Source organism: Grammomys surdaster, unplaced genomic scaffold, assembly GCF_004785775.1.
Source record: "Grammomys surdaster isolate TR1022 unplaced genomic scaffold, NIH_TR_1.0 126036, whole genome shotgun sequence".
NCBI lineage: Eukaryota > Metazoa > Chordata > Mammalia > Rodentia > Muridae > Grammomys > Grammomys surdaster.
Window position 1 is genome coordinate 4,102,934 of NW_021620849.1, and position 24,318 is coordinate 4,127,251.

At 43.9% G+C, this 24,318-nt stretch overlaps 2 protein-coding genes across 2 annotated transcripts in view; both read right to left on the reverse strand.

The window, feature by feature from the left end:
* Positions 1 to 11,551: 11,551 nt before the first annotated feature.
* On the reverse strand, positions 11,552 to 17,186 carry CUNH15orf40 (chromosome unknown C15orf40 homolog). Its single transcript, XM_028754889.1, has 4 exons — positions 17,051 to 17,186; positions 16,021 to 16,147; positions 13,505 to 13,632; positions 11,552 to 13,045 (listed from the first exon to the last, which is right to left on the reverse strand). Exons 1-4 carry the CDS (start codon positions 17,078 to 17,080, stop codon positions 12,950 to 12,952), a joined length of 381 nt encoding a protein of 126 aa, XP_028610722.1. The 5' UTR covers positions 17,081 to 17,186; the 3' UTR covers positions 11,552 to 12,949.
* Positions 17,187 to 19,922: 2,736 nt separating this feature from the next.
* The window catches only part of Btbd1 (BTB domain containing 1), a 37,412-nt gene continuing 33,016 nt past the window's right edge, over positions 19,923 to 24,318 (reverse strand). The window contains exons 7-8 of the mRNA XM_028754885.1: positions 22,068 to 22,214; positions 19,923 to 21,642 (exon numbers count right to left, since the gene is read on the reverse strand). Of these exons, the coding sequence (XP_028610718.1) occupies positions 21,484 to 21,642; positions 22,068 to 22,214 (306 nt within the window). The 3' untranslated portion in view covers positions 19,923 to 21,483. The remainder of the gene's footprint in view (positions 21,643 to 22,067; positions 22,215 to 24,318) is intronic.

Below are 24,318 nucleotides of genomic sequence, written 5' to 3' on the forward strand. Positions count from 1 at the left end.
TAGTTTTTTCATTCAATATGAGTAACCCATATGGTAGGTAGGTTGTTTATTTTTATTTGATTGTTTTTGTTTTTTGAGACAAGGTTTCTCTGTGTAGGTCTGGCTGTCCTGGCACTCACTCTGTAGACCAGGCTGGCCTCGAACTCAGAAATCCGCCTGCCTCTGCCTCCCAAGTGCTGGGATTAAAGGCGTGTGCCACCATCACCCGGCTTCCAGTCCCATCTTTAAAGGTCTATAACCTTGAGGAAAAATCACTTCAATTTTGGGTTAATAACTTGCCTGCTACCCTTGCAGAGTTGTAAATGTCCAAAGGATGAGTCCGAGGACTGAAACTGACCAGTAAATCCTCAGGCCATAAATACAGCACAAACATTTGTTGGGAGGGAGTATTGGTAAATTGTGAAGCAGAATAGTGCCGAATAACAAGATGGGCCAGGTGTGAGCACAGGCCCCAGGAGGAGACCTAGGCAAGAGGTTCAAAAGCTCTAGGCCAGTCTGGGCTGCATAGTGAGTGCTCTAACATACAAACAAGATTAGGAAAGGCAGGGAACAATGATGGAGACTTAGCATCACTTCCTTATGTATATTCAAATGAAATTGCAAAGAGAGAACAAGATATATTTAGGAAGTAGACACTTCAAGTTTGGAAGAAGTTTATATAAAAGCTGAGCTAAAGTTAATGGCACACACTTTGGAAGTTGCACTCACTTTAAAATGTGTTGATTATCGAACACATCAGATTAAATCCTTTTGAGAACAGCTTGCTGGGGACTTGATTTAAGAATTTCCTGGCACGTGTTTTGCTGTGCTAGAAGGATTTGGGGTAGTTAGCTTATAAATAACCTTGTGCCATTGCTATGAGAGGAGTTTTGGGTTCTTGGAGCCATTTAGGAAGGCATCTGGAAAGATTTCTGGCATTCTTCAGATGTTTAACGGAGAAGGATACAATTTGCCTTTTGTGCTTTATAGATCTCAAGGAAAATACAGGTCCTTATGGTAGAATTAAGAATAAAGAAATGTCAGTTTTCTTTTTTTTATCATTTAAGAGTGGGAATTTTCTGTTACTTAGGTTGGCCCAAATCCCCTAGGGTCAAGCAGCCTTTAGACTCCTGAGTAGCAGGAGACTGCAGGTGTATGCCACCCTGCCCAACCAGAATGTCAGTTTGCTGCTATTATTATTATTATTAATTATTATTTTCTTTATTCACTTTACATCCCCCTCACTGTCCCCCTCCCACAATTCTTCCTCCAACCCCCTTCCCCTTCTCTGAGTGGGTGAGGTGGGCGCCCACTCCTGTATCCTCCCACCTGGCATATCAAGTCTTTATGAGGCTAGGCACATCCTCTCCCACTAAGGTCAGACAAGACATCCCAGCTAGAAGAGCATATCCCACAAATAGGCAGCCAACAGCTTTTGGGTTAGCCTCTGTTCCAGTCGTTTAGGACCCACATGAAGACCAAGGTGCACATCTGCTACATATGTAGGGGAAGCCTAGGTCCAGCCATGTGTGTTCTTTGGTTTATGGTTCAGTCTCTGAGAGCCCCAAAGGTTCAGGTCAGTTGACTCTGTTGGTCTTCCTATGGAGTTCCTATCCCCACCAAGTCCCATAATCCTTCCTCCTGCTCTTCCATGAGAGTCCTCAAGCTCCATCCACTGTTTGGCTGTGGGTATCTGCACATGTCTGAGTTAGCTGGTGGGGGTAGATCCTCTCAGAAGACAGCCACGATAGTTTTAAGAGTGCTAAAGTAGAAGGAAATGACCGTTCATTCCGAAAGTTACTGATGGCACTAAATTTGAATTCTAACAAAAGTACTTGTCTTGGGGTCTCTATTGCTGTGAAGAGACACTATGACCACAGCAACCATTATAAAGGAAACTCTTTAATTAGTGCTGGCTTACAGTTCAAAGCTTTAGTTCACTGTTGTCATGGCAGGAAGTATGGTGGCACACAGGCAGACATGGTACTGGAGACATGGCTAAGAGTTCTACATCTGGAACCACTGGCAGCAGGAAAAAACTGAGACACACTTCTTCCAACAAGGAGTAATGCCACACCTACTCCAACACGGCCACTCCCATGAGCCTCTGGGAGCTGTTTTCTTTCAAACCATCACAGAACTGTACTTTGTTCATAACATTTTTATGCCTTAAATTGTTTTCCACCTTTTTATTCCACTTGACTTTTAAAATTTGTGTTCATTGGTAATCAGTATACATGAGGAAGGTGACAAGGGTGACAGGTACTTGAGGCTCATGATCTCGGGCTGCTGTCATGCTTGGCCCTAGTCTTTGCGCTCCCGGCAAGGCAGTACATTGTGGAAAGAGCATGTAGCAGAGGCTTCACCTCATGATGGTTTGAAAATGAGAGATAAGGGAAGGGCCTGGGTCTGGTTAGCCCCTTTCAAGAACTTCCTTAACTCTCAAGGAGCCCACAGGCTGGAACAAAGCTTTTCACACATGGGCCTTAGGGTCCATCAAAGATTTGGTTGTGGAAGTCTACCTGAGCTGTAGGACTGATACTGAGGAAATAAGCTGGACAACTCCACTTATCCATACCCCAGCCCTGCCTTTTGAGATAGTTTATTTTGAGATTGTTTCACCTTCCCCAGGCTGACCTTGAACTTTCAGTCCTACTTGGGATATGAGCTTCCAGTTAGCACCACTGTCTAGAGTAAAAGAAAATTAACATTGTCAATATTTAGATTAATACTTCAGGATTAAAATATAGCTATACATGATATTTTGTGATATCTAATTAAAAAAACTTCCTAGGTTCTGCTATATTATTAAAGAACAAATGAAATACTAGATCTAATTAGATTCCCAAGGGAACCTTGAGAGCAAATAGTTCCTCCTTTCTAGGAATCTGGTTGATGCTGCTTTCAAGGAAACTAAGGTGAGACGGCATGGCTAGAACTGCTGGAGGTTACTGTGCTCAGAGAAATAAGCCAGACACACCATATATCACCAGCAGAAAGGAATGTTTTGTTGACCACATAAACACATGGAGTAGCACAGAGGTCACTAGAAACTAGGAAGAGGTGGGAGAGGGAAATAGAGGGGATTGGATATAGATTCCAAAATAAAATTAGTGGTGGGAAGTGGCTCTGATATCCCTGAATAGAGTCAATGTAAGACCCATGACACTTTCCAAAATAACTAGAAGGCTGAGTTCCTGACACATGGATATCGTGTGATGATAGAAATGCTAATTTACCCAGATTTAGTCGATAAACTGTACACATATCAAATGATACTATATTCTATGAAAAAAGTACAAATCCTATAGCAGTTACAAAGTAACCAAGCATACAGCGCAGGACTAGGCACATAATGGTGCCTGGCCAATAGCAGCTTCACACCTCCCAGATCTGAAGGCCTCTCTGGATTGGGTTGAGAGGTTCGGCTCACAGTCTCCGTGAATTTATATGCACACCATCCCTGCTGTGTCTGACATCTGGAATCATCTACCACCTTCGCCTCCTCTTTCATATAGATCCCTGAGCCTTGAGACTCTGAAGGGGTTTGGTGAAGACATCCCGCTTAGGGCTGAGTGTTCCAAAGTCCTCCACTGTGCACAGGGTCCACTTGTGGGTCTCTTTGTTAATGACCATCTACTGCCAAAAGAAGCTGTTCTGACAAGGGTTGAATGACACTCTGCTCTGAGGGTATGACATGCAAAGGACCTGCACAGCTTCAAACCAGACAAAATCCCAGCACTGAAGACAGGAAGCGGGCACAAAGCCCCACCCAGGAAACTATATGACATCAACACCTGCATACAGTTGATTTCTTCATGAAAAGGAAAATCAGTCTTTTCCAATGGAGTGTCACTGGGTGTATCAACCACTCTCCGGGGCAGGCCTCATGCCCAGGAGTAGTTGGCTAACACAAAACAGACTCCATTTTTTTTAATGCATTCTTTGTTTTCGTATTTTTTTTTTGTCTTACTGATTTTGATTTTTTTTTTTTGATTTTTCGAGACAGGGTTTCTCTGTGTAGCCCTGGCTGTCCTGGAACTCACTCTGTAGACCAGGTTGGCCTCGAACTCAGAAATCCACCTACCTCTGCCTCCCAAGTGCTGGGATTAAAGGCATGCGCCACCACCGCCCGGCTTTTGTTTTGATTTTTATTTTTTGTTTTTCCTGTGAGGTTACTCTGTGTGTTTTGACTGAGAATATAAAGTTGGGTGGGTAGGGAGGTGGGGAGGATCTTGGTGGGATTGGAGAGGGGAAAGAATGTAATTTAAATATATTGTATAAGCTTTTTTGTAAATAAAAATGCAAAAACTAGTTCAGCTCACAGGGCTGGGGAGCGTAGCTTTTAAAGAGCGTCTGCCGAGCATTCACGAGGTCCTGAGTTTAATTGACAGCTCTGTATAAGAAGTGGAAGGTGGAAATTGCAAGTTCATCTTCAACTACATAGTGTATCTGTAGCCATGACAGCTGCTGCAGAAGACTGCCTCAAAAAATTAACGTTCAGCACACAAACATCCCTCCAGTGTCTTCGAGGGCTGATGAACTAATTTAGATGGTGTTTCATTCTGTCCCTAGGGGCATAGAGAACCCTATGTATTAATTACCAGTGAAGTTTTCTCTGCGTTTCAGTGACTTCTCCCGGGACCAGTTCTGGGGAGGATGTGATTATGATCTCATGGTTTTTTTCCACTGCCAGTGCCTCTAACTCCCCTGTCTCCAGCCTCTTTTTGTCTGAGTGAGGTAAACAAAGCTGTCCTCATTGCTAAAGCCATGCTAAAGACTGTGTTGTTTTGCACTCTTTTCCCTCTTTTATATTTCACTATATACACTCCATGAATATGCAGAATAAATGTGAGAAGTGAATGAGGTTTTTAAAAACAGTCATTGTCACCCAACCACTGTATATTCTTTCATGTTTTACCATGTTCACATAGATTTATAGAAATTACATATTCCTTCCTTTCTTGCCAATATGAGGAGATATATATTACACACACACACACACACACACACACACACACACACACATATACTGGAAACTCTCATACACTTAACAGTACAATGGATACCATCCCAGTCAACAGCAGATTCAAAACTAATGATGGAATTTTCATAATATAGTATGGGTTTGCCGTTAATTAAATGTCTATTTTCTTGGTAGATACTTGGAAATTCTCTTTTCATTTTTCATGTCCTAATAGTGCTACATTGCTTTTGTTCATATATCCTTTCGTGCTTTTATTTTGTGTTCTGTGGAGAGAACTCTAAAACACAGCCCACAGAATCAGCTAAGCAGGGCTCACAGGGGCTCACAGAGGCTGAAGGGGCAATCGCGGAGCCTGCATGGGTCTACACTATGCTGTGGTTGTTTAGCTTGGGGTTTTTGCGGGACTCCTAACAGTTGGAGTGGGGGTGTCTGCTCTCGGGACCCTTTTCCTCTGGGATGCCTCATTAGTCTTGATATGAGGGTTTGTGCCTAGTCTTGTTACATCTGGTTATGCTGTGTTCAGTTGATATCCCTCAGAGGCCTGCTTTTCTCTGAAGGGGAATGGAGGAGAGGGGAGAGGAGAGAGGGGAGAGGGGAGATGGTGGGAGAGGGAAGAGGGGAGATGGTGGGAGAGGGGAGAGGGGAGATGGTGGGAGAGGGGAGAGGAGAGGGGAGAGGAGAGGGGAGAGGAGAGGGGAGAGGAGAGAGGGGAGGGGAGAAGGAAGATGGTGGGAGAGGGGAGAGAGGAGAGGGGAGAGGGGAGATGGTGGGAGAGGGAAGAGGGGAAATGGTGGGAGACGGGAGAGAGGAGAGGGGAAATGGTGGAAGAGGAGAGAGGGAAGAGGAGAAATGGTGGGAGAGAGGAGAGAGGGGAGGGGAGAGGGGAGATGGTGGGAGAGGGGAGGGAAGAGGGGAGATGGTGGAAGAGGGAAGAGGGGAGATGGTGGGAGAGGAGAGGGGAGATGGTGGGAGAGGGAAGAGGGGAGATGGTGGGAGAGGGAAAAGGGGAGATGGTGGGAGAGGAGAGGGGAGAGGGGAGAGGGGAAATAGTGAGAGAGGGGAGAGGAGAGGGGAGAGGGGAGATGGTGGGAGAAAGGAGAGGGGGGATGGTGGGAGAGGAGAGAGGGAAGAGGGGAGATGGTGGAGAGGCGAAGGAGTGGAGGGAAGGGAGGCTGCAATCAGTATGAGAGAATGAAAAGAAAAACAGGAAGAAAAATTGTCAGGTTAAAAGACAACACTCAAAACACTAGGAGCTCACGCCCTGGACTGACTAGGAAGGAGATGAGCTGAGTATGGCCATTCCTCTCCTGCTTCCTGACTACAGTGCAGTGTGACCAGCTGCCTCACGCTCCTGCTGCTGTGCCCTCCCCGTCATGATAGTCTGTCCCAAACTGGAAAAAACAAAAACCAAAAACACAAACAAAACAAAACCCCTATTAAGGGTGTTTTTGTCAGATTGCTTGTCACAAAAGTGGCCAATATGTAAAAATTAAAGTGCTTTTGCCCATGACTTCAAAATATTAAACCGTTTTCCGACATTGATATCAGTATTATGGCATTATGCGGGTGGGAAGTGAAGTCCATGTGTCTGTGAATGGGCATACACATGCCACAGTGCATGAGTGGCGTTAGGACCGCTCTCGGGAATCGGACCTTTCACAATGGGTCTGGGTTCTGGGAAGCGAACTCAGGTGTCAGGGTTTGCACAGCAAGTGTCTGAGCCACTGACCCTGCTGTTTTCAACTTGTGGGTCGTGACTTCTTTGAGGGTCATATATCAGATATCTTGCGTATCAGATATTTACATTACTATTCATAATTAGCAAAATTAGTTATGCAGTAGCAATGAAAATAATGTTACGGTTGGGGGTCACCAACGCATGCGCGTTAAACGGTTGCAGCAGTAGGAAAGTTGAGAGCCGCTGCTCTAAACCATTTCTCCCTCTGAAAGTCAGCTTTTTGTCTGATGGCGCACAGCTTCTCCGTCTTTGTTGTCACAGCGTTTACTAGGTTGTCTCCTTGCTGGTTGTCACCTGGGACACTGCACCTTTCTGTAAAGTCCTCTTTTGTTTCTCAAGCATTTTCTTATGTCTTCAGACATCTGTTCCACTTAGAATCCATTTGGGGTCCTAAAGCACACAGGTGTGGATTCTCCTTAGACTTCCGCAGCTGCCGTTTCCCCTGGCCTGGCTTCTCTGACTTGTCTTTACTTTCAGCCTCTATTATTTTGTTTCCAGCATGGTCTTTAGTTCTCTTGTGTTTTGTTTTTCCTTTTTATTTTTAAAGATTTATTATTTTAAACTATGTCTAGATGAGGATTTCCTGGCTCTGATCCCAGGCTCTCTTCAGACACCTTCCAGTGAAGGCATTTGTGGGTTTCACAAAGGGACAGACTGTTCTCAGTAGAAGACCCCACTGTATACTCTATTGGCAGGTGTGTTCTTCACTTAAATAAGTTGCATGTTAGGGACCTGGCCGGTTGTCCCACCCGATGTCATTTTCAGAAACACTGACTAGCTAGGACTTCTGAGAGCTACAGCGTAGAGAGAAGGACTCAGAACCCTGGGTCCCCCAAGGCACCCAGCTGGGACCGCAGAGTGCCTCGCTGGCCCTCAGTCAACACTGTCCTGTGTAAAATGAGCTAAGCTTAAAGCATCTCTGGAAAGACAAGAAGGATCCAAGTGTGTGAGAATGACTGTGCAGGACGACCTGACGCAAATAAACTGATGGCCACCGTCAATTGTCTGTTGATTCTGCTGTGCTGCCATCTCCTGGATGTAAACTGAAAATCTGAGGTTTTAGGTTTTCTATGATTTATTTTACGTGCATTGGTGTTTTTTGCCTGCTTGTATATCTGTGTGAAGGGTGTCAGATCCCCTGGAACTGGAGTCACAGGCAGTTGTGAGCTGTCAATGTGGGTGATGGAAACTGAACCCGGGATTCTATGGCAGAGCAGTGAGTGTTCTTAACTACTGAGCCATCTCTCCGACCCCAGGTTTTTAGTTTCTAATCATATATGTTTAAACAATCTGGATTTGGGGTCATGGTAGGTTCTAAATATTTATATTCTGCCTTACAGTTAAGGAACTATTTACCAGATCCTTGAACACTTGAGACAGAATGCTGTAGTCCACAGCCTAGAGACTCGACTTCTAAAACTCAGGTCTTTAGCTTTTGGGGGGCCTTAAACACTGCAAAGGTCCCACTTGCATTTCCTGGTTCTCCAACCTACAGTCAATGGAAAGGTGTGGAATGGCCCCCAAAAACCAGAAGTTCAAAAATCTGCCCTTGCTTCCTGAGCAGAATGAGCCCATTTTTTTCCTTCCTCAAGTTCTGCTAATGTGTGGTGTGAGAATTCAAATTATCACATTTGTGCAGGAGAGACTGTCTCTTATGGTGAGAGGTAACAGGTGCAGGGCTACAGCACCACCCTGACAGTAGCCCTCAGTTATCTTAAACCTCATTTATAGCTCTGGCAAAGCCAGGATCCCCAGGATGGCACAGGACAAGAAAAGCAGTATCCCAGGCCTTTCTGAAGTCTGTCAGATCGTGGGAGGGAGCCAGGCTAGAATTGCAGTACCTGGTAAAGGCCAGTGGGGATTGGAGTTTGTGTCCTTATACTTGAATTTACTTCAGTATCCTTGAGGTGAGGTCAGGGTCCAGCTGAAGAGAGCTGCCTAACCAGCCTTCTGTGGCAGGCCAAGGTTCCCAGCAGCGAGAAGAGGAAGCTGCTGTCTGCTGAAGATGAAGAGGGGACTGTCTATCTTGAATACAGCCCCTGGACCAGTTCCCTGACAGTGTCACTATGATGTATCTTTTGTTTTGTTTACTGGTTTATTTGGAGGTAGACTCTCATTGTTTAATGCAGGCCTGACTGGAACTCACCACACAGTCCAGGCTGGCCTTGAACTTTCAATTCTCTTGCCTTAGTCTCTCTACAGTGGAATTACAGGCCTGTACCATCTCTATGCTTATTGTGATGCATCTTGTTAGGAAATATTGTTACATTTCTTTTAAAATTATTAGACAAAGGTTCCTTGTGAAAATATGGCCACTTAAAGTCAAATAATGCTGGTGGGTGGCAGACATCTGTAGTCCCAGCACTCATGGGGCTGAGGTACTCGAACTTGAAGCTAGCAATGTGAAATTAGTCTGGACAACAAGGTGAGCCTCATCTCAAAAAAAGAAAAAAGGGGGCTGGAGAGATGGCTCGGGAGTTAATAGCACTCACTGCTCTTCCAGAGGTCTTGAGTTCAATTCCCAGCAACCACACGGTTGCTGTAAAGGGATCTGATGCCCTCTTCTGGTGTGTCTGAAGACAGCTACAGTGTACTCATATAAATAAAATAAATAAAAAGATTATTGTAGTAAAAACTGCTGGTTCCTGTCCAGCCTCCATTCCTGACTACTTTTTATTCTGGTATCCATTTCTCTCTACTCATTTGCTTCAGAGTGTCCTGACCCTCTGCTCAGCTTAGGGATGGACCTTAATTGGCCTACAATGATCAGGATAAATCTCTTTCATATTCATTGGTTCTGGCTACTAACTTATGGGTGGGCATTTCTTGCCAAGAGGGAGGCTTAGAAACTTCATGTGATCTGAATTGGTGTGAGGTAGAAGGGAGCTGAACTTCGGAATGTGCCTAACCCCAGCCTTGAGCAGGCCTGAAAGACCTTGTTTACCACCATAGACCAAATAACAGGATCTAGGTGGAGTTACCCACCTTGGCTGCACAAAGAACCTGCTATAGGAACTTAGAAGAATAAACTGCCCAATGAGCTTGCCTTGAGACATCTCCGGCTGTGAGTAAGGATGGGTTCCCCACCCATCTCCCGCTGAAACAAGAAGGGGTTCAGTGGGGCTTCTCCTTTAAATTAGAAGAGCTGAACTTGGAGCCTTGATCAGAGAACTTTGTCTTGCCTTCATGTTTCTCTCGCCCTTCTGTCCCTTTCTTCATTTGCAACCCCCCTTTCAGCTGAACCCAGTTGGTCCATGGCCGCAGGTGGCTACACGGGAATACAAACACCAACGCTCTTCTGAGCTACCCTCTTTTAACAGAGTATCTCACACGGATGTGAAACCCAGAGCCAGGGCTCTCTGCCTCAGTGAAGTCGGCCTGAGAATAAAGCTGGCATGACACAAAAAGAAAGGAAAGTGGGCCTTCTGTGACATCGCTGAGCTGCTTGTCAATCCCTTAAGGACGCCTCTGGATTTTGTTGTAGGCTTAAATTTTTTTGGGTTTTTTGTTTGTTTAAAATTTATTTATTTATTTATGAGTACATTATAGCTATCTTCAGACACACCAGAAGAGGGCATTAGATCCCATTACAGATGGTTATGAGCTACCATGAGGGTGCTGGGAATTGAACTCAGGACCTCTAGAAGAGCAGTCAGTACTCTTAACTGCTGAGCCATCTCTCCAGACCCCAGATTTTTTTCAAAACCTACTTTAATTATGGTTCATTAATGCTTCTAGCCTACTACCCACCAGAGGTGGGGAGAAGAAATATGAAACAGAGGTTGTGGGCACGTTCAGAAACCATTATTTGGAGGGACTCCAATCTTCGTTGCCAGCAGTCCAATACATTAGCAAAATACCAAACACAAATCAGTAGTGGTGGCTTGATCCAGAAGAAACTGCAAGGCTCTGCCAACTGATGAGTCTGTGGAAGCTACAAGCAGCAGCCAGAATACCACCATAAGTTCTTCGGTGCATTTCTCTCTACAAAATCAAGACAAGTGAAGATCATGGAAGAAAGCTAAGGCGAACCAATGCAAGAGTGTCATTTGTTGCCTGTTGGGTTATACTAGACTCTTTCCAAACATCCTGTGTCCTCTCAAGCATTCTCTCCAGCAAAGCATCCCATGCCCTTTCACCAGGCAACTTCCAGAAAAACAAGTGTCTATTCTCACCAAAACATCCTCTCACATGTCTGCTTCAGCAAAACATCCTCTCATAAGACAGGTTCCAGAAAAACATCACACGGTACGACTGAGTCTAATTCCCACTTCATTTTGTAAGCATGTTAACACATCCACTTGACACGTGGATGGAATGTTTCTGTTCCATGAGAATTATCCCATAGTAAGTCATGCAAGGCTTCAGGTGAAATCCCTTTTGACACCCAGTGGAACTGTGGGAAAGAATGGGAAAGTTCTCTAGCCCAAACCACATGAAACAAGGACTCAGAGGCAGGGTGGTAGAAGAGCATCTTACAAGAGAAGAGCTGGGTTTAAAGCAATTCTGCCTCTAAGAAGAGGCACTGTGCTCTGGATGAGCCTCCTGACTGTTCTTGCTCTTGGTTCCTGAGGAGTAATTTCTACTTCTTTTACACCAGGCATTTTTAAAATTGGCATTCCTTGTGGATTTTGTGATTGATACATTTTTCTTATGTACTTACCGGCAAAGCACACACTATAAATCAGAGAAATTATGTTATTACATTACTGTAACTTGGCTGGGCATCCTGTGCATGTCTATATGTAATCCAGAACGTGGGAGGCCAAAGCAGAGTGAGAGAAAGGCTGCACGGCAAGTACTCCATAACGATATACTGTCTCAGAAACAACAGGAACAACAGCGTATTAAAATCTAAGTCAAATATGTGAGATAGATTTATTATCTTTTCAGCTGTATATACACACACGTGTGTTACTGAGCAATATAAACACGTCATCTATAGATCCAGATATATAGGCTCATGTGTCCCAGGCTGATCTGAAACTATTATGTAAGGATCGCCTCCTCCTCCTGCCCGCAGCTCCAGTGCTGGGATTATAAGAGTGTACTACCACACCCAGTTTACACAATGCTGGGGACTGAATCCAAGGCTTCATGCACAGCAGGAAACACTCCCAACTGATTTCTGATGGGCTTTACAAACAATGAAAAAAACTTCCAGGTCATCTTTATCATTTAAAAATTTTTTTTAAAGTTATTTTTAATTATGTATGTGTCTGTCTCTATCTCTGCAGGTGTGTCTGTGTATGTATATGAGTGTGGGCATCCTCAGACCAGAGGCACTGGATCCCTTGAGACTGGAGTTACAGGCAGTTGTGAGTCATTCCATGTTGGGTTTGCTAGGAACTCAGGTCCTCTCCAAGAGCGGTACACACTCTTAACTGCTAGCCATTGTTCCGGACACTTCTTTATTCTTTTAAGATTGTTGTAGATTCCTAAGAACTTCTAGATTTGAAAGTTTAGAAAGCTCCAAAAATAACTGACATTAAGTTATGTGTCTTCATGATTATTTACTTTTCCACAAAATGTTCCAGAGAATCTTTAAAAGATATAAAGAAAATACTTTTGCATTTAAAAAAAAAACCCAAAAACTTAAAATAGAAGCAGTATAAAAGGTTTCTCAGCTGTAAACTGAATTAGAAGACCCCAGAACTCCAGAAACACTGGAGCTGTGAGGCTAAAGGCATTTCACTAGGACTGCAGGGAACTGTTTCCTGTCATCCTCCGTGCCCTGACCTTCAACTCACCTCCCAGGGCCTGCAGGTCAGAAGCTCCATCACGGACAGCAGCTGTTTCGTTGTAATCCCATGAAATTAGCGTAATGTATTTCAGGCTGTTTGCACTCAGGGATTTTAAAGGTTTATTTAGTGTGAATGTGTGTATGTGTCTGGAGTGCACGCACATGAACCACGGTCTGCAAGTGACCTCAGAGGCCAGAAAAGAATGCTCGGACACCCTGGGACTGGAGTCTGTGTGAGCCCTCCAGTGTCAGTGCTGGGAGCTGAGCCCAGTCCCCTGGAAGAGCAGGGGTATTAACCACTGAGCCATCTCCAGCTCCCATAGTGAGGGATTTGAGAGCCTGTATTTAATGTATATATAGACCTAAGCTTTCTGCTTTTACTTTAGTCTGATCTTATCTATGCATTCCATTCTCCACGTCTGGGCACTGTTGTTTATTTTCCTGTGTGGCCCCCTCCACTCTTATGAGAGCTCCACAAGGAAGTACATGCCATTTCTCGCCTTTATTTCCTTTCGGCTTCTGTTTTCAGCTTCTCCAAGACCTCCTCTGGAGTTGTAGAGGCCAAAAGCTTCACCACCTTTTCCCGAGATTTACCACCCTGGGGCAGAAAGAAAAAGACACCTTCAGCATCCTCACACTGGCAGGGGCAACAGTCCTCCCTGTCCCCACTGCAACTCCCCACGTTAACCCCACTGCCACCGGGGGTTAGCGTGGCCTTTCCCAACAGCCCTGGACGCTCCACCTCACGGCAAGTTCCTACAGCTCTCCAGGGCTTTTGCTTTTCTACTTCAAGTTTTATAACAAAAGTCTGGTATTAAAATTTCAACATGAGCCGGGAAATGGTGGCGCACGCCCCTGTAACTCTAGTCTTAGAGGATCTGACACCCTCTTCTGGCCTCTGAGGGCACCAGGTATACATGTGGTACAGATATATACCCAGGCAAAACAACCGGACACATAAAACTTTTTTTTTTCTTAAAATCTGGCTTTACAAAAACCTTTTATAGAAAATATGAACTATGATCAAAACATAATAATTTAAAAAGGAGAGACCCACCTTATCCAGAACCACGTCACTCTTCCTGAGGTCTAAGACCTTGGAAAGGTACCGACAGAGCTCCGCATTTGCCTCTCCCTCAGACGGAGGTGCTGCGATGGCCACACCAACGGCCTCAGTGCTCAGGTCTAGGGAAGAAATGGTGTGGACTTAGTCCTTCAGGGGCTTCATTTCCTCACGGAGCAAAGAACCGTCAAGCAGTATGTATTTGCCTGGGACAGGATTTCAACTAATAACTGTTGAGCTAGGTTCAGTCTCTTGCATACAAACACTGAATTGATGCCAGAGAAAGAAAAATAGTCTCTACAGTTACAGAACACAGCCGCAAAACACTACTGAGACAGGTCTAGAGTCTTAGAGAGCGTCTTGGATTTAGGCAACTAGACATTGACTTTGACTAGGAAGAGTCTCTAAGAAGGGAGTCAGGGGGGGCCGGGTGGTGGTGGCGCACGCCTTTAATCCCAGCACTTGGGAGGCAGAGGCAGGCAGATTTCTGAGTTCGAGGCCAGCCTGGTCTACAGAGTGAGTTCCAGGACAGCCAGGAATACACAGAGAAACCCTGTCTCGAAAAACCTAAAAAAAAAAAAAAAAAAAAAGGGAGTCAGGGAGCCAGCTCCAGGTCCAGCTCCAGCTCCAGGTCCAGGTCCAGCTCCAGCTCCAGCTCCAGGTCCAGCTCCAGGTCCAGCATGGCAGAAGCTACACAGACGAAGCTGCACACTGGACTGCACAGGGTTCAGGTTTCACATCAGGAAAAGCCAACCACTAGGCTGGGTTCCTTCCTTTTGAGATATGCGTCTTCGATGCTTTCAATATCCAATGCATTTAGCATTTACGTAATAATTTCAGTACCTTTACGAGCATGTTAGCCTCCCTAAAGGGCTTCACTGTAACTGGGCACCATTATCACATTATTAACCCCATTTACAGGTGACACAATGTGGCCTGTAGCGCTTCACAGCTCTTAGGAGAGCAAAGTATTTACTCAAAGTCGTTCACAAATGAACTTGAGCTGATCCCGCATCTGAGATCACTCAGCCACGCCCACATACATGTACCCTGTGTAACAACACATCTATACAGCCCACAAGAACCAGACAGTAAAAGGCTCTCCCATTACCTCTCAGATGCAGTTTTTCATGCTAGCATCTCTAAAATCGAGCCGTGTCTTCAAGAAGAGTTTAGTTGTACTAATTTTTAAAAAATAATGTTATGTGAATACTTATATCCCTTATAGTTGATTTCATCTTAGATTTGACTTGGGAAATACTGGCCAAACGTTGGGCTTGGGGCACAAGCCTATAATCCTAGTACTTGAGAGGCAGAGGCAGAAGGTAAGTTTGAGCATAGGCTACGCTGTCTGTATCTTATCTGGCAACAGAGTCAAGACAACAGGATACGAACACAAACCAGGCCTACCTAATTTTTTTTTTTTTTTTTTTTTTTGGTTTTTCGAGACAGGGTTTCTCTGAGTAGCCCTGGCTGTCCTGGAACTCACTCTGTAGACCAGGCTGGCCTCGAACTCAGAAATCCACCTGCCTCTGCCTCCCAAGTGCTGGAATTAACCTATTTTGGTTTTGATATCTTTTCAAAATATAAAAATAATTTGGTATACAATGCTTTATCTTTGCTTGTGAGAGAGGGTCTCTGTGTAGATTCTCTAGCTGTCTTGTCACTCTGTGGATCAAGTTGGCCTCAAACTCAGAGATCCGCCTGCCTCTGCCTCCTGGGCCCTGGGATTAAAGGCGTGCGCCACCGCTGCCCGGCACAAAACTTTATCTTGAAAATAAAGACTCTTAAGACAATGCAGATCAAGTTTTAACCTCACTTAGGAGTCAGTCAGCAGTATCAAAGCTCAGGCGTCCCCCAATGTTAGGTTCATGATCATTAAACTAAACCAAAGAACCCTCTTCTCCAGCAGGGCCTCTACACTTTGGAACAGGAATAATTAAGAATAGTTATCTAAATTACACATAGATTTCCCAATGTGTCCTTCCTAAACATTTTGTTGTTCAGAGACAGGGTTTTGTTTGTATTCTAGCTGACCTCCTGTCTCAGTTCCTAAGTACTTGTGAATTATTGGTATATATGACCAGGTCCATCTCCAAAACACCACTTTTTTTTTTTTTTTTGGTTTTTCGAGACAGGGTTTCTCTGTGTAGCCCTGGCTGTCCTGGAACTCACTCTGTAGACCAGGCTGGCCTCGAACTCAGAAATCCGCCTGCCTCTGCCTCCCAAGTGCTGGGATTAAAGGCGTGCGCCACCACCGCCTGGCAAAACACCACATTTTTAAAAAGGAAAAGATACAAAGATTCCATCTGATTTGGTATTAAATATTGTACATTTTCTTTCAAGTATCTTCATATGAGACTATAGAATGTTTAAATGAAGATGCCTCTAAATGCAGATATAAAAAATACCATTTGCAATTACAGGATAAACTTTTAGATAACAAGGCAAAAGGAAGATAAAGAAACTGCTTGATCCACATCCAAATACCACCCAGCGCTCAGACGTACCTGTCACAGCATTCTGTTTGGAGCCGGGTTTGGCATGGATGGCTATGGTGACAAAACCTTTAGGATCAGTTGCTACAGGCCCCGCAGGGGGAGGTGGTATCTCTGGTTCCTTGGTTTGGTTTTTACCCTAAAATGACACACACAATTTTATAGGTTACAAAATACTTCAGTTATTTTGACCCATCACTACCCTCACCTTCACTAAACTGGGCCTACCATCCAGGAACTGGCCACCACTGTGCTCGTTCCATGCCCCTCCACCATTCAACCTGCTCCCCTACCAACCAATGTTTGCACTGCTCTGGAAGACCTGGCTCTGGCCTCCACACCGCTCTCTGGTCAGCTTATAATTCACTTTCCCCACAAGCAGAAACTATTTGTTACTTACAACTATATGTGGCCTAAAGCTGGAAGTGTGTGTGTGTGTGTGTGTGTCCTGTTTAGATCTCTTGGCTAGCTTAGGACTTGCTCCCATGGTCTGCTTTACAGTTCCTATTCCTCAAGAGGAGGGCCATTTACTAGTCATCTTTATATCCAATGCATGCTAAAGCGCAGAGTGGGTGAGGAGTCCACTGCAGAAAGAACAATGACTGGCATTTAAATGCCACCTAACAACCTAACAGAAAACAACTTCCAGGGCAGTATGCAGACAGTGGGTATGAAGGGGAATAAGGATTCATACTCCTTGTCTTCAAGGGGCTGGGATCACAGCGACGGAGAACAAGGGATATTAGGGGAGGGAGTGCTGTCTCCCTGACAAAAGGAAGCGATCTGCCACCTTTGGGAGGCAGAACGCACAGCCTGCTGGGAAGTGTAACCCTCAAAGTGCGGGAGCGAAGACGGAGGCCAGCGGGTGGGTGCGGGTGCGTAGTGAGCCTACTCAGTGTTCCTAGAGCGAGCTAATAAACGACCCAGGAAGTCTCAGACCTGGTCCCGAAGGGAGGTCTTCCGCCCTCCAGGCGCTGCTTCTGTTCCCCGCCAGTGTAGCCCCGTGGCCCACCCTCTCCACATCACGGGACTTGCCACTGGCCTTGCTTGTCGCACCGGCTTTCTTAGGCATTGTGGAACCACACAGGAGTCTAGCAGAGGCCAAGCGCAGCGACCTGCGGCAAGCTGCGGCATCCCAACCCCGCAGGCCTCACGGAAGGCGGCAGCATGGCGGATGAGTCCTGTGCGCCTGCGCACGTCATGGACGGACGCAGCATCCACACCTAAGAGCTCCACCTCGCCCGGAGATGGCGCTGTTTTCATTCTTTTGCAACTTGGCAGCCTCGGGGTGTGATCCATTGGTCAGCACAGGGAAAGTTGTCACCTGTCCTTAGGATCCGTAAGAGCAGCCAGCCTCGGTGCTCGCCCAACGTGGCACCACGGCAATTCGCACAGGGCAGTGTGAAAGAAGAGGAGATCCACTGTGAAGCGGAATGCAACAGCTCATGAAGCTGGAGCAGAGGCAAATCAATGCTCAAGGGCTCAAGTTAGGGACTGGCCTTGTCCAATCAGGTTAGAATGTGTAGACAGTCTATGCCCAGAGGTAGGAAGATCTGCTACCTAAATGGGAGATGGCTTGTAACCATTTTGAGGATCTTTGGGACATGAATGATCTGAGACGGGGGAAAAGATCATCTGAAGATGCCTAAGTCTAGGGCTAGCAAACAGTTTTGGGAGTCCGAGGGGAAGTTTTTACGGTACATTAAGTTTGAAATGATTGGAGACATCGAAGTGAAATAGTAAAGGAGATACCTGAATACATAACCAAAGCATCAGAGATCTGTGCCAGTGAGAAGAGAGAGAGGGGAAGGGAGGGAGGGAGGGAGGGAGGGAGGGAAAGAGAAAATATGACAAATGTCAAACAGCTGCGCGTTCAGATTCAGCAACAGGTGAGACTGGAATGTGAATGCTCAAAACAGCCACTAAAGGTTGGGATCAGAACGGGATGTCTCAGTTTACTCTCCCAGGGACACCATTTCCATGACACGTTATGTGGCGAGCGAGGTCATGAGAAAGTGGCTCAGGTGATCCAGGTGTTAAACACACCACACCTATTTCTTTAGAAATAAATTACAAATAGAGGCACAAAGTGGAGCCAAAATTATACTGTAGTAATTTGGTGAATTTTGAGGTGAAATCATGATACCCTCTTTGAGCAGTTGTTCTCAACCAGTGTGGGTCTCCACCTTTGCCAAACCTCTCCCTAAAAATATTAACATTGTAATTCATAACAGTAGCAAGGTGAGTTATGAATTAGCAACAAAAGTAATGGTTTGATTGGGGGTCACCGCAACATTAGGAAGGCTGAGAACCACTGCTCTAGAGACTTGACAACTTTTTTTTGTAAACAGAGAGAACATGTGTTAATGAATTTCTGATGGTGCCTGGCATGTGGCTGGATGGGTAAAGGAGAGGGAAGAAATGTCCTCTAAGGAACCCTTCAGCCTTCTCCACAAGTACTAGGAAGAGCAGGAACTCTCCTCCGGTCAATCTGTCACACAGCCACCCGCCCCAATGGAAAGAACAGGGTCAGTGATCCAAACGGCAGAAACCCAATGTAGAATTAGGTTTTCAAAAAATCTTAGCCGGGCGGTGGCGGCGCACACCGCACGCCTTTAATCCCAGCACTTGGGAGGCAGAGGCAGGCGGATTTCTGAGTTCGAGGCCAGCCTGGTCTACAGAGTGAGTGCCAGGACAGCCAGACTTACACAGAGAAACCCTGTCTCGAAAAAGCCTAAAATAAATAAATAAATAAATAAATAAATAATCTTAAGACTTGATCTTAGATTTGACAATGGAGTTAAAGGTTTTGTTTTGTTTGGCATTTAGCTAGAATAAATGCTGTGGTTCTTTCTCTTGTCTTTTGAATGTGAGGATAAGAACAGAGACAGAAGGCTAGGCTCAAGAAGGCACTAGCAAGATAAGGGGCAGTAAGCGATGCCGATATTCTCTATTACTGTTCTATAAGCACCTTTCCTTTGAAAGTGTATGTCTTCCTAAAACTTCATGTTGACCTAAATACAGTGTTTGAAAGTGCAAATATTCCATCTTAAATTGCTGGGCAGATACTAGAATGGCAGTGTTTTAAAGGCATACTTTTTAAGTGTATTGATATTCTATAGTAGGTACAGGTTAGTAAAAATAATATATAATATACATGTCTTAATATATAATTGTATACAATATCACCATCATTTTATTATTAAGACAGGGTCTCTGACAAATTCTGGCTCTCCTGGAATTTGCTCTGTAGACCAGGCTGGCCTCCACCTGTCTCTGTCTCTCCAGTGCTGGGATTAAAGGTATGCACCACAACCACCTGGCTGTTTTGGCAACTCAACAAAGCATTTTTCTCGCTCGATAGTGTGGGGCATAAAAATCACTTTAAATCATATCCAGTACCACGTAGTAACCTTTCTAATTTCTTTGTTTGGGCACTGTAATACCAATGCAGTGACAAGAATGTATGCAAAACACAACACAAAGGCCAGTGCACAGTAATCACTCAGGCTGGCATTTTACAACTAGGGATGGAATTCAAGCTAGGTGTCTTAGTCAGTGTTCTATTGCTGTGAAGACACACCACGACCAAGGCAACTCTTATAAAGGAAAGCATTTAATTAGGGTTTGCCTACAGTTCAGAGGTTTTAGTCTGTTATCACCATAGTGGGAAGCATGATGGTGTGCAAAGGCCACAACTTCTAATAGTGCTATCCCCTATGAGCCTATGGGGGCACTTTCATTCTAACCACCACAGTGGGCAACTGCTGCACCGTGATGAGTAATTTCCTGCTCAAATCTGTAAGTATTAGTTAAAGTTAGAAGTACATAAAAGCTAAACTTAAACTGGAACTTTTGTTCCAAAGTAGTATCTCATTCAAGTTTTAGAGAAAAAGAGAAGTGACAAAAAAAAATAGGTAAACAAAAAGGATAAATTTATTTTAAAAATTCCAGGTGATGTCCCAATGTCAGTGAATGGTTCCGTATCTTGTACCTTCCATGACTACATTCAGTTAAGTTCTTCAGTAAAACACAAGGCATGTGAATGCCCCAAATGTCAAAAGCACTAACTTACCTCTGGCATGCACTACTGGTTAAGGAATGGTTACTACATACAGTCTTTACTTATCTTCAGCTAAGCAGAATCACTTCAGCTAGCTGAGGTTTATACCCATAAGACCATGGTATCAGAACAGACTGAAAACAGTTCCTTTTCTTCAACAACTTCAAGAGATCCTGGCCACCAACACATCACCTCCCTGTCCTCTTGAAAATACAAAATATGACTTTTGATGAAAACTTTTATATCTTATTTAGAAAAGTTCTTAAGTTGATACTTAAAAGAATTATCTTTAATAACTTCCCACAACTATCTGATAGACTGATATACTTTAAGCTTAATTATACAAGGTTTGTTTTTTTGTAAGATTATTTTCAAGGGGAAAATGTTATCTTACTTGTATTTTAAAAATCTGCTTTATATAAAAATGTAGAAATGTCACACTGCCATATATCCTTTTGATCCACTATTATAGACACTCCAGTCACATCAACGAGGTCACAAATATCAAGCACTTTTAGTTCCTGGGTAGACCTATGTAGGTGACACAGAGCCTCCTTCCTTTTCAGCAGGAGTGACTGGCGGGACAGCTGTACAACTATACAGCTGTTGGGGATCCTGGCACTCTACCCTCCTTCCTTCTGTGTAAGGGCACTGCAGGGCTGAAGTGGTCACATGCTGGCATCGTCATACACCCATCATCTGGGATTACTAGCAGCCCGCGTGGCAGGCTTAGTGGGGTGGGAATGATAAAGAGCCCATCTCAGATCATCCCTTTAGATCTGTTTCTATCACACTGTGAATTTATACAAACCCCACTTCCAGCTTTAAAACAGTACTATGTGATGCACTTCTATGCTGTTACAAAGTACCTTCCCTGGAAACGCACTGAAACTTCTCTTGGGTGTTTTCTAGGTTTACTTTTATCATTATTCCCAAAGCTAATGACCAGATATTTGAAAACCCAAATATAAAGTCAGTTTTCTTAATTTTCTGAAACTAGTTATTTGAGTTAAAAAGAATTCTGTACAAATACTCACCCATTTCATCTAACTTTCAAAACAGTCAAAACAGAAGTTTAAAAAAAAAAAACCAAACACCCACATCTGCTATTTGTGACAAGAATCTCTCAATTCCCAAATTACTAAAAGATGACGAGTCAGAGGATCTACGAAATCACACAAGACAAAGCAGAAAAGATGGCAGTTTACACACGAACCTGGTTCTCTTTGCTCCGAAGGTTACAAGAAAAAGAAAGTCTGCCTTTGAAACATGCAGATTTAAATGAACTATTTTACTTCTAAGAAACTAAAATGTTTCTTAATTTGTAATTATAAATACTCAAGACACTCAAACTATTTGTGGCCAGTTGTTTATGCTTTTGAGATTAGACTGAATGGGTTTTTAACACTAGGTTATGTATAAAATATTATTTCTGGTATTTGTCCATCTTCTATTGATGTCCCATTGTTATTGCCAGGGGAACTGAAAAATAAGAACACTGTCTTGCTTGCAGCAGGGGTCTCATGCACCACTTTCTTCAGTCCCTTTGTGCCGTAGTGAGAATCTGGACCCTAAACGGAAACAAACGGTTTAGTGGTTGTCATTTAAGGAGCACTCAATGTGTTCTCATTTGTCTAACCGGCTACCCTATTCATTATAGACTCAGTATAAAATTTCATGCAGCCATCTCATGAAATATGAGGTTTTTGCTTAAAAACAATTTTAATAACAATATGGAGTTCAGCCATTAACAACTGTGAAAAGGTTTTAAGAAAACAATTGTGAAAGTTCAACTTCCTTTAAACAAAGTTCTTGGGAAGAACTTTTCTCAGAACAGAGTAGTCCTGGGCAGCACTTAGTGCAGTAGAGCATCTTAGCTCTGGCTTTCTCTTCCCCTTTCTAAGAGACTCCCATGGCAGTGACTCTGTATCACATGGAGGCCGGGAGCCTCCAGAGTGCATGGCTGGCACAGCCTGTGGGGCTGAGGGGCTCTTACCTTGAGTGTTGCGCACGCTGTGTAACAGACGTTGGGCAGAATCTCTATAGGTTCTTTGAACATGACCCTGAATGTGTTAGCAGTCCCATCACAACTAAATCCAGTGTCATTCTGACCCAAGGTTTGCTTTTTTTCATATTCAATGATCTGTGATTTTTAAAAGAGAAGTTACATTTAAGTTAAATTCTAACAGTCTTGTGGGAAAGAATATGAAGCTTTTAGAAACTGTGACATAGTGAAAACTTTTCTCTACTTATCTTTAATTATCAAAGATACCTTTTTAAAGCATGCAATGATCAGAAAATGGCTCTTTAACTCACGCATCACAAGAATAGGGAAGACATCAAGCAACAGGGGCTTGGCTATAGAAGAAGATTCCGTAAAAAAAAGTAGAGTTTGGTGTACGACCTTAGAATGTGGCCTTGTGATCTTAAGAGGGAAAGAATCTGTCCTGCTTGTTTAGCCCATGTCTTATTCCTACAATAATCTCAACACTTTCAGCTTCAATATTTACTGAAATTAAAATGTCCTTAAAAGCACTGTTGTCATGTCTGTGAATAAGTTCAACACGATCTATCATATGTGCCAAGTGATAAACAGAGCACTCAGGGACATCCTCCAGGAGGGTCCAGGCCACAGGAAACATGCTGGCAGTGCCAGTTCAGATGTTAAGGAGGACAGAGTTAACTACTTGTGTTGAAGAGGGCTGAAGCTTCCAGGAGGACAGTTTGAAAAGCTCAAGTCATAGCTTGCCAAGTGACTAGGAGGGCTTCCACACATGGGAACAGTATGTAGGGGCAAGCTTACCCTCATAAGCCTGCTTTCTACCAACACTCTAGCAAAAGCTACCTAAAGCTGAGGTTAGAACAGTGTTTCCTCTGTAGGGGAGGGTGGAAGGATCACTAAGAGTTCTAGATGTTGTTTTGTCTTGTTCCTTGACTAGGCATTAGTTATAGTCTGTAAAAACTATGACAAGTACCATTCATTAATATAACCTGCCTCCTTCCTAAGTTTTTGTTTGTTTCTTTAGAGACAATGTCTCACTAAGTAGTTCTGGCTGGTATGGAACTCTCAAGGCTGGGAATTCAGGTATCCACCACCACACTCAGTGAACACACTCTTCAAATATCCACTACCAGTTCAATAAAACTGACCCCATGATAATGAGGTATCACTGTCAGCATAGAGATTCACTGTTAACACCTTCTTTGTGTCAATTACCATCAGTTTGCATTACTTCCTACTCAGTACTGCCATCCCATGGAATTCTGAGGAGTTGAGATGAAGTGTGTTATGTGACGGAACTGGTACAGTCCTAAGAATCACTATCTTTCCTTAATAATCCACATAGCTAGTGGCAGGGGAGATACAGATCAACTTCCAAAAATGTTCCAGGCTAACATGTCCTTCTTCTATCACACAAGTCTCTAGTACTTTCATCTGTTAATACAGCTGAGCCAAGGCAGTCTCTTGAGACGTGGAGGGCTCTCATTTTAGATGAAAGGTAAAGTGTATCTCAAACAAAGGGAGCACATAGAGATGAACTTTCACATAGAAAATGCCATCTCTGTCTACAACACCAGGCTTTCCTTTCTATGCCACAAACTCTGAGATAAGGACCTAAGAGCTGGAGAGGTGGTTCAACAGTTAAGAAAACTTAGTATCCCTTCAGAGGACTGGGTTCAGTTCCCAGTACCCACATGATGGCTCACAACTGTCTCTAACTCCACTTTCCAGGCAATCCAATGCTTTCCCTGATCTCTTCATGTTCCTGCATACAGACGGTGTGCATACATACACTTATACACACATACAACATAAAACAAATACTTGAGAAAATAAAAAGTCCTCTAGATGGTTCTAATAAAACTTAGCAGGTGCTGGGGACGTGGGTTAGTGGGTAAAGTACCAGCTGCACAGCATGGCGTTCTCATTGAGCTTCCCAGGACCCTAGCACTGAGTTCAAGGCCAGCCTGCTATACAGCATGAGTTCTAGGACAGTGAGAGACTCTCTCCAAATAAAGGCAGGTGGTACCTGAGGAATGACACTCAAGATTTCCTTTGGATTCAACATGTATCTCTGCATATGTAAACATACTTAACCAAATACACAAAAAACAGAGTAAAAGTAACTTTTCCTTTGTTTCTGGCTGTCACAGAAATTGTTTTTAGTCACAAAGAATACAAAGTAGCAACATTTTAAAAGCATGCATTTCATTACAAAGTTCAAAGATTTTACTATTAAAGAGAA

Excerpts from the sequence above, each read along its gene's own strand:
- CUNH15orf40 (XM_028754889.1), bottom strand. The coding sequence starts at position 17,080 with ATGCCTAAGAAAGCCGGTGCGACAAGCAAG. Across the intron at positions 13,633-16,020 it reads CAAACAGAATGCTGTGACAG|ACCTGAGCACTGAGGCCGTT; the intron begins GTACGTCTGAGC and ends TTTCTTCCCTAG. Across the intron at positions 13,046-13,504 it reads GTGACGTGGTTCTGGATAAG|GGTGGTAAATCTCGGGAAAA; the intron begins GTGGGTCTCTCC and ends TTTCTGCCCCAG.